Genomic DNA, 9767 nt, shown 5'->3' with positions numbered 1-9767 from the left:
AGTATCCGCCGCCTCCAAAAGCGCCGCCCACTCCACTTTAGGAATCATCCGAGCCACGAAGTCTGGGTTGAACTCCACAGGATTGATGCGGACCTCGGTAGCCTGTGGGGCGGAGATTTAGTGAGGCAGAGATGGAATTCTGGGTCCTCCATCCCGTCCGGGAAAAGGGCAAGAGACCCTCCTCGGCCAGTACCTGGAGGCGCAGGGGGAAGCCACGGGGCCCCACCCCCCGCACATGGGAGCTCAGGAGATTGTGGGTGAGCAGTTTCATGTCGCCACACTTGATCCCCAAGTCAGAACCGGAAAAGACTGCCCCCATGCGTCATTTCCGGGGCCGCTCTCTTTGCGTTATTGGACGTCTCGGGGAACCGGAAGTGGCGAATTTGCTGGAACTTTTGGTGCTTAACGGAACACAGCTATGTAGATGATCTGATCCTTCCTTGCTTTTCTACTGGAAGCGTCTCTGCGGGGGTTACTATGGCTCAAACCAAACTTCGCTTGCAATAAATCATACGTAATATGCAAGTCATATGTAAAATATGTGCAATGCAGAGGCTCTTGTTGATTGTTAAAATAAAACAGACGTACACTGGAGCCTGCTTTTTTTTTTGTGGTAGGGGAAATCGAACTCAGGATCTTGTGCTTGCTAGGAAGGCGCTGTGCCCCTGAGCTATATCCCCGGCGGAGCCTATTTTTATTGTCCCATGTGTTTCCTTTAAGGAACGGAAACACTGCCCTATCCATAAATTAAGATTTATCTAGAGAGCACGAATACCTTCTATGCAAATGAGCTGCGCCACCCTAAAAGTCCCGCCCCATTTGTACACTGCGGCACTGGCCTATCCCCTAACGCAACTAAGCCCTGACTCCGGAAGCCCCGCCCCGCGTGCTAGCATTTACGCCTGCGCAGTGAGGGCGGCTCGACCTTCTGCAGGGTCCGTGGGCGGGGTGGAGCGGCGGGGGGCGGGCATGGAGCTGGTGCGGTTCACTGTACTAGGCCGCCTAGCGGGGTCGGTGCTCAGTGGCAGGGCTGTTCGTCAGTGTGCAGCAGCAGCAGCAGCAGCAGCAGCGAGCCGGCGATTGGAAAGTGGAGCAAGAGGGTGGGCGTGTGACGGGGCCCGAGGTTTCCGCAGCGCCGCCGCAGCAATGGCCCCGATTAAGGTGACCGCTGGCCCGGCTGGGTCTGACCCTTCCCCATCTCCCTCAGGGGGACCCCGACCCCCTCGTTGGGGGTGTCGCCTTCTCTCTTGCCTTCTAGGTCTCACACTGCCCTCGAGGACCCTCAGGAAGGCTGCCCCTCCGTTCTTGACAATTTAGTAGTCCTGTGCCCCCATCTCCTGAGACAACCCGAAGGCTCTGAAGCCCCCCATTCAACCACTCCCTCAAACGCTGTGCGGCATGCAGTGACAGGACCCCATTCTTTTCAGACCATCGCGTACCATTCATGCCATCCTCCACCTTCTGGAAGCTTCTCTTTTACCTCAGGGCCCCTTTTCAACTGGTCTATGCATCCTTCGCTGCATCTTCACACGCTTTTGTTAGTACTGTGCAGAGTGTACCATCTTCAGACACAGTTGTGGTCCAGTAGACCCCAGTATTGTCTTCCACATCCCACCCCAAAACTGTTTCCCCTCCATGGTTGATTCCCACTTTTCTTTTCAGTACCCCGTCTTCACTTCAAAAGACTGCTGAATTATATGTCTAGTCCTTTTTTTTTTTTTTTGAGACATGGTCTGGCTGAGTGTCTCAGCCTCCCCAGCAGCTGGGAGTATAGGCCTGTGCCATCACTCCGAAATTGTGTTCATTTCAATCCCATGATCTGGAGCCATCCTCAGCCTCCTCCCTTTCCCTCCCCGCCCCCCCCTTCTGAGAAACCTACCTTCTCTCTTGTCCTACCTTTGGGCTCCTCAGAGACTCCCCCACTTCCTAACCTTCCCCTTTTGTCTGCCTCCTCTGACCCCCAGGTGTCCTCTTCCATCTTAAGTGAACTGGTCACCCCCCCCCACCAAGATTCCTTCCTCCGTGGTAGCCCCCAGGTGGCTGGACTCCTCCCCTAACTTTCCCAGCTTTCTGTGGCTTGGTGTGGTTGGGAGATTCAGACCTGGCAAGGATTTTCTCCAGCCAGGTTGTCAAGGCCTTCTACCCCACCCCCACCCCCATTTATTCCACACCCTTTAGCCTAGGCAGCATGTTTGCACAAGGTTTCAACACTTCGGTAGGTTGCCTCTCCCTTCTCTGTTGTTACCAAAGGGCCCTTAAACATAGCCAGGCTACCTTGAAACCTGAAGGATGTGGAGTAACCAGGTGGTGGATGGAGGGAACACGCTGGACTTTTCTGTTGGTTTTCAGTCTTGGCTGGAGCATATCCAGTTGCTAGGTTTTGTTCCCTCGCTCTGGTTGCTACCATTCCCCCTTACCCAGTGCCCTTCTCTCCAGGTGGGTGATGCCATCCCCTCTGTGGAGGTGTTTGAAGGGGAGCCTGGGAACAAGGTGAACCTGGCAGAGCTGTTCAAGGGCAAGAAGGGTGTGCTGTTTGGAGTCCCTGGGGCTTTTACCCCCGGGTGTTCCAAGGTGAGACTCTCCAGTTTTTCTAAGTCTTATGTTGTCTAGAGGCAGCTTGCATCAGGTGTGTAAATGGTGAGACAGTTCAGTGACTTCAGGAAAGACAAGCAGAGCCAAGATGGTAATTATTCCAAGAATGTAGAAGAGGACTACAGTGACATTTTATTGATGCTACTGGATGACAGGCAGTCTGGATAGCATGTGGGACTTGGGCAAAAAAGACATAGTTCTTAAACTGAGTGTGGTAGTACACATCTGTAGTCCTAGCATTCTGGGAAGCTGAGTTAGAAGGATTGCAAGTTCAGTCCTAGCCTGAGCAATTTAATGATGTTATAACCCTGTCTCAAAAAAGCAAAAGCAAAAAAGGGCTGGCCAGATATCTCAGCAGACTAAAGCACCTGCTTAGGCAGAGCGCAGGGACCAGGGTTCGATCCCTAGCAAAGCCGTGCTGGGCTGACCCCCTGGGGCACACTGAGTTAGCAAATGGTGGTGCATTGTAATCCCAGTGCTCGGGAGGCTGCAGACAGGGGGATCACTATGAGTCTGATCTATGTAGTTGAGACCCTGTAGACCCTGCACTAAATACATTAAAAAAAAAAAAAAAAGACAGTTCTGGTCATGGGGGGATTCATGGTTTTGGTCACAGGATATTTGGATATGAGTTTCCTAGTGGCGTAAAGGGAGGCTGGGGATTTAGCTCAGTGTCATAAATACCTGCCTGGCTAAATGCAAGGTTCTGAGTTCAATTTCCTGTAAAAAAAAAAAAAAAAACAAAACCAAAAAACAAAAAACCCAAAATAAAAAACAAACAAACAAACCTAGCGGCATAAAGAGAATCTAATGATTCACACAGTTATCATGCCTGATCAAAATCATTTGAGTCAGGGAAGTGAGGGGGGCCTGGAGATGAAGCGGGGCTGTGGACCGATGCTGTTACTCCTTTACTGACTCGTTTTACCCCTCATAGACCCATCTGCCAGGGTTTGTGGAGCAGGCTGGTGCGCTGAAGGCCAAGGGGGTGCAGGTGGTGGCATGTCTGAGTGTTAACGATGTCTTTGTGACTGGAGAGTGGGGTAAAGCCCACAAAGCAGAAGGCAAGGTGAGCTGTGGGATCTGCAGGGCTAGGGCCAGGTAGTAGCTTTTTGTGACCTTTACTTTCTGTGTCCTCAGGTCCGACTTCTAGCTGATCCCACTGGGGCCTTTGGGAAGGTGCGTGTGTTTCATCACTTCTGCCCTTCAGCCACTTCCTGTGCGGCACTTTCAGAGCAGGGCTTGGAGGAACCTGGTAGTATGGAGAGAAGCCTTTGGCCTGGGCTGGGGCTTCCTGATGCATTTCTCCATCTCTCTTCTTAGGAGACAGATTTATTGCTGGACAGTTCACTGGTACCCCTCTTTGGGAATCGCCGGCTCAAGAGGTAAAAGTCTCAGAGCTGTTCATGGGGCTTTCCTGAGGTTGACTCCTCCCTTCCCTGCTGACTTCAGGGCTGAGCTGATGTGCCCACCTGACTCTTCTCCACAGGTTCTCCATGGTGATAGAAGATGGTGTGGTAAAGACCCTGAATGTGGAGCCAGATGGCACAGGCCTCACCTGCAGCCTGGCCCCCAACATCCTCTCGCAGCTCTGAGGCCCAGTGGCAAACACTCCTTCTGCCCTTTCCTGTCACACCTGCCCAGCCTGGATAGAGAGCCCTGATCCTTCCTCAGCTTCAGTAACATGATTGGAGTGCTGGCTACTTTTCTGCAATTAAACATTTCTGGTTGTCACCTGTCTCCTTGGTGTGGAGTTCGAAAGTAGAGGGTACTTAACAAGGGATAGGGGTTGCAGCACCAGCCTGGAAGCTGAGAGCAAAGATGTGGGGCTGCGGGCAGCACAAGAGAGGCCCCAGGCAGTTTTGGGCTTGGTACATTCCAGGATCTTTTGGATTTGCTCTGCGGTGCTAGCTGGTCTTGTGTGGCCTGAACCCTGCAACAGGAGCCTTTTCTCTAGGCTTCCTCACTAGGGCCCAGCCCACATCTTTTAAAGCTATATCCAGGTCCCCAGAAGGGGCCAAGGTGCCTTGGGACTGGATGGCTGGCCAAAAGGGCTCCACTGGGTGGAGGAGTGTAGGTGAGGCCTGGACCATAGTTTGTGGGAGTTGGAGACTAGGAGCCAGGTTTCCTGCCAGGCCTTGGGGACGGACATTGCAGCCCTGCTCCTGGGGCTCTGCCTCTTCAACCTACAAGGCCATATGCAGGCAGCAGGCAGCAGTTATTAAGTCCCTGCTGTGTTTAGGAGCTCACAGTCTAAGAGGGCCAGGCACCTACAGGGCATTTACACAGTGAGGCGTGGACTATTACTGCTCTGGCTTCAAACCCTGCAGGTGGGGCAGGCCAGGGCGGGGCAGGCCAGGGAGCTGTCCTTATAGTACCAGGGTCCAGGCCCCTGCTCCAGGGCAAAGCATGCCTTTCAAGATAACACTGTGGGGTGGGACGGGGGAGAGGAACAGCTCCAGGCTAGTGCTGGGATGAGAGGGCTGAGAGGGTGCCTGAGATCAGTTGGAAGCCACTAAGTCAAGTCTCTTGACTCTGTACCCTATGGATAGCTTGGGCCACTGGATTTTTTCCTGGGGCAGTGACTGGGCAGGTTCATATGTTGCTCAAATATGAGCCAGGGAGAAACACCTGCAGGCATGAAAGGAAGGCTCTGTGATCACAGTGATGCCCAGGAGGAGGAGGTGACCCAGGAGGAGGAGGTGAGGCATGTTGGTGCCACTGGCTAACAGTGCAAGGTGGAGGTGATGTGGGGCCCTCAGGACAATACCTGGAACCCTACCAGGACCCCAGGTGTTGAGCTGCCTAAGTGTCTAGGATGCCAAACTTTGTCCATGTGGTTGTTTCCCACAACTTGGCTACCCTGAAGTCTTGGGTAGGGGCAGGAAGGGGACTCTTTAGTTTCTCTGGCAACCTGTCTCTTCCTCCCTTTGCCCACCCTGGATTACAGTGTGGTCCTTGCTAAAGCCCTTTCTCCCAGGATACCGCCTCTCACACTTCTATCTTGCGCTCTGCTGATTGATTGATTTACTTACTTATTGAGGCAAGGTCTCACTACATTTTTCAGGCTAGACTTTAACTCATTTATATAGTCCAACGTGGCCTCGAACTCATAGCAATCCTCCTGCCTCAGCCTCCCGAGTGCTGGGATTATAGGCATATGCCATCACAGCTGGCATGCTCTGCCATTTTAGTTATGTCTCTTTTTTTCTCTCCCCTCCCCTCTTCTCCCCTTTCATCTCCTCTTTTCTTATAGTACTATGGATTGAATCTAGGCTAAATAAGTACTCTACCATAGAGCTACATCTCCAGCCCCTAAACATGTGTCTTTCACGTCTAATATGGCTGCCTGAATTCCAATCATCAAATCTATAGTCAAGCTAGTAGGAAGGAGAAACTTCAGATTGGAGAAAAGAAATTGGTCAGTGACAACTCTGTGTGTGTGTGTGTGTGTGTGTGTGTGTGTGTGTGTGTGTGTGCTCTAGTACTGTGGATGGAACTCAGGGCCTTATTCATACTAGACAAGTACTCTTACCACTGAGCTACATCCCAGCCCATTTTATTTATTTTTTTTTTGTGGTTGGCTCAGCCTGCCCTGGGGGTGAGGCTGGCACGTCATGTGGTGTCAGGGATCAAACTATGGTCCCTGTGCTTGTCTAAGCAGGCACTTTAGACTGCTGAGCTATCTCACTGCCCCTCCCAAGCCCATTTTAAATGTGTGTTGTCTGTGGATTATTTATTTTTTTGTACCAGGAATCACACTCAGGACCTGTACTGTCTAGGCAGGAGCTGTGCCACTGAGCTATAACTCCAACCCTTGAATGTCAGCATCTTCCTACGATGCTCAGGATGGCCTCAAACTTGTGGTCCTCCTGCCTCAGCCTCCTGAGTGCTGGGATTACAGATATGTGTCACCACACGTGGTTTGAGAATGACTGCTTTTGATTGTGGTCCCTGGCACATAGATCCCTCTGCCAGGCAGGCCATAGAAACTCTGGTCTTCACCTCTCTGTCTTGGAGCTGGTCATAAAAGAATTCTCTGACCTGCCTTTATCTGATAGCTCATCCTATTCCAGAGGGTCCTGCCCATGCCCGAGAGGGAGGAAGCCTGGACACAGACTAAGAGGCATGTGGACAGACAGGCCTGGCTGGGTCTCCCCACCCATCTGTTAGCATTAGATCCGATCCTTTTGTCCAATTACATTTTAAAAAACATCTTTGTATTTATTTATTTGTTATAGGGTCTCTCTATGCAGCTCAGACTTGTAGCGATCCTCCTGTCTCAGCCTCCTCAGTGTTGGGATTACAGGCATGTACCACCATGCCCAGTTCAGGCATGCGGTACCAGGGATTGAACCTGGGTCCTTGTGCTTACCAGGCAGGCACTTAGACTGCCAAGCTATCTCCCAGCCTTGTCCAGTTACATTTTGACATGGTCGTGGGTGTTCCAGTTGTGCCTATCACCACCTCTGTGAAAACCTAAAGGGACAAGGTTCAGAGCTTCCAAACTGCCAAATCTGTAGAGGACCCTTCTCCCAGAACCTGTGCTATGTGTATCTTCACCTCTGTCCTTCAGACAGTGCTGGGAATAGAACCCAGAGCCCTACCCACTCTGGTAAGTGCTGTACCACTGAGCATCCCTCAAGCTTGTAGGACTTTTTAAGAAACAAATAAACATAAATAAGCGTTTCTATATGTCCTGTGAGCTGCTCAAGCAACGTAAGTGAATCTGAGCAGGCTGTGGGCACCTGGGTTGATAGCTGGCGGGGCAGAAGCAGAGGTAAAACAAACCAGGGCTTGTGATTGCATCTCAATGGGGAGCAGTCTTGGGGACTAAGTTCCCACCTGTGGAATCTCATTGTCAGAACAGAATTGTTTTAGAGGACGTTTGGTGGTGGCAGCAGTATCTGCTTCTGCAGAATTGATTGGCTGCTTGGTGTGTGGGACCCCCCCCCCCACATCCAATGTCAGTAGTCTTTGTCTTCTTCTTCTTCTTCTTCTTCTTCGAGAGAGAGAGAGAGAGAGAGAGAGAGAGAGAGAGAGAGAGAGAGAGAGAGAAAGTCTTGCTAGGTAGTCTGGGTTAGCCCCTTGAAGTCAACTAAGTATCCAGGCTGGGCTCAGACTTGCAATCCTCCTGCCTCACTCAGTGAAGTAGAGGGATTATAGGTACTTACCACCATGCTCAGTGTAAGAACAGAAGGGGAAAAAAGCCACAAGACTTTGTTTTTTTTCTGCACATACACTGTAAGACAGTAACAGTAACTAATACTTTTTTAAAATCCTGGGCAGTAATAAGATTGCTAGTGTTGCCCTTGGCCTTTGGGGTCATTACTAAGTAAAATAAGGGCAGTTTGAACACGACACAGCTACTTTATTACTAACAGACAAATAGCATATATCCTGTGGATGTGCTAGGCAGGATGGAGTAGCCTGAGATTTCATCCTGCTTCTTAGAATGCTGCACAATTTAAAATAGGAGGACTAGGAAGATAGCCCAGCAGCAGAGTGCCTGCCTGGCAAACACAAGGTCCTGAGTTTGATTCCCTGTACAAAAAACAAAACAACACCAAAAAACCAACCAAACAAAAACCCAGGAGTTGTACCTTTCTTTCTTTCTTTCTTTCTTTCTTTCTTTCTTTCTTTCTTTCTTTCTTTCTTTCTTTCTTTCTTTCTTAATGTATTTAGTACATGGTCTTCAGGGTCTCACTACACGGAACCGACTCTTAGTGATTCTCCTGTTTTCAGCCTCCCAAGAGCTGGGATTACAGGCATGTGCCATCAAGCCCAGTCTCAATCGCCCTCTCAGCACACCCTGGGGGTGGGGCTGACACGGCATGCCAGGGATTGAATCCCAGGCCGCTGTGCTCTAAGCAGGGACTTTAGTCCACTGAGCTATCTGACTGGTCCAGGAGTTGTACATTTCTGGAATTTTCTTTTCTTTTTCTTTCTTTCTTTCTTTCTTTCTTTCTTTTTTTTTTTCTTTTTGGCAGTACCAGAGATCTAAAACTCAGGATCTTGCACTTGCCAGGCAGGTGCTTATGCTACTGAGCCATATCCCCACCCCCTTGGAATTTTCAATTTACTACTTTCAGACCATGGGTGACTGCTGAGTGAAGCTTTGGATAACTGTAAATCTCTTACCCAGATCTCATCAGACAGAAAGTCTGTGCCCTACAGGCTGCAAAGGAGTCTGGGAAGTCACTTTATTGCAGGCAATCATGTGTCTAACTAAACCCAGGGTGGCTATTATTAAGGAAGAAAGGAAAGGAGGTCATAGATTATTCAAATTGATGTATAATTTACATATCATAAAATTCACCCTTTAAGCTGTGTGTGGTGGTAGACACCTGTAGTCTCAGCTCCTGGAGAGGCTAAGGCAGGAGGATTACAAATTTGAGGCTATCCTGGGAAATTCAGTATGACTCTGTCTCAGAATTGGGGTGGCTGGGGATGTAGCTCAGTGGTAGAGCACTTACCTAGCTTGTGTGAGCACCTAGGTTCAATCCCCAGTACCACAGAAAAACAAAACAGGAAAAAAAAAATAAACAAAACCCAACCTTTAAAAGCATAGAATTCAGTAACTCCCAGTAGATTTCTCCAAGCTGGAGTTTTAATTTCAATAACTTCTCCCAAAGTGAAGCTGCCTCCCTCTTTGGAGCACTGCAGTCCTCGTGTAGTTAAGAGAGGCGCACCCAGATATCAGGGATGCCACCTTCTCACTCTGTATCCTCATAGTCACTTAGTGTGCTGCCTTCAGGGGACATTTGTGAGTCCTCTCTGTTCCAGGCACTGTGATGGGCTCTAGCAATATAGAGGCGAATCTGCTAGGAATGGGCTCAGCAGGCTCCATGTTGGAAGAGAGTCAGGGAGAAGGGAAGAGCCTATGTTAGGGCCTAAAGGAAAAGAGGGTGTGGAGGTCTGGGCTGAGCTGTAGGGAGGACAGAGGTGGGCTGGTGCCCACCTGTGGCTCTGTGGCTTTCTTTCTTTTCTTTTTTTTTTTTTCTTTTAAGGTTTTACAGTTTATTAAATCCTCTTGTGAAAAAAGTTGCAGTCACTGCAGACAGGCACTGCAGAATCTCTACTCCTTCGGCTTTTTGCCAGCACCAACTTTAGCCTTTGCGGTGCCCCTGACTTTCTTCATTGTGTTCTTGCGTTCCTTCCACTGCTTTCTTTTT

At 50.0% G+C, this 9767-nt stretch overlaps 2 protein-coding genes across 2 annotated transcripts; one reads left to right on the top strand and one right to left on the bottom strand.

The window, feature by feature from the left end:
• Positions 1 to 3: 3 nt before the first annotated feature.
• Trmt112 (tRNA methyltransferase subunit 11-2) lies at positions 4 to 538 on the bottom strand (the record flags this gene model as incomplete). The annotated part of the gene is made up of 2 exons (XM_004643815.2): positions 194 to 538; positions 4 to 102 (listed from the first exon to the last, which is right to left on the bottom strand). Coding segments are annotated over exons 1-2 (225 nt in total), but the record flags the coding sequence as incomplete, so codon positions are not given.
• A 392-nt stretch (positions 539 to 930) lies between these two features.
• Positions 931 to 4332, top strand: Prdx5 (peroxiredoxin 5). Its single transcript, XM_004643814.2, has 6 exons — positions 931 to 1161; positions 2437 to 2571; positions 3530 to 3661; positions 3733 to 3771; positions 3916 to 3977; positions 4082 to 4332. The coding sequence occupies exons 1-6, from the start codon at positions 970 to 972 to the stop codon at positions 4185 to 4187; spliced, it is 666 nt and encodes a 221-aa protein (XP_004643871.1). The 5' UTR covers positions 931 to 969; the 3' UTR covers positions 4188 to 4332.
• The last annotated feature ends 5435 nt before the right edge of the window (positions 4333 to 9767 follow it).

Source organism: Octodon degus, unplaced genomic scaffold, assembly GCF_000260255.1.
Source record: "Octodon degus isolate 3935 unplaced genomic scaffold, OctDeg1.0 scaffold00184, whole genome shotgun sequence".
Lineage (NCBI taxonomy): Eukaryota > Metazoa > Chordata > Mammalia > Rodentia > Octodontidae > Octodon > Octodon degus.
This window is presented reverse-complemented; position numbering and strand designations above follow the sequence as displayed.

What these genes read in the sequence shown, in the direction of transcription:
- Prdx5 (XM_004643814.2), top strand. Translation starts at nt 970, where the DNA reads ATGGAGCTGGTGCGGTTCACTGTACTAGGCCGCCTAGCGGGGTCGGTG. An exon ending in CAGCAATGGCCCCGATTAAG is followed by an intron (nt 1,162 to 2,436) that starts GTGACCGCTGGC and finishes CCTTCTCTCCAG; the next exon opens with GTGGGTGATGCCATCCCCTC. An exon ending in CCACTGGGGCCTTTGGGAAG is followed by an intron (nt 3,772 to 3,915) that starts GTGCGTGTGTTT and finishes CTCTCTTCTTAG; the next exon opens with GAGACAGATTTATTGCTGGA.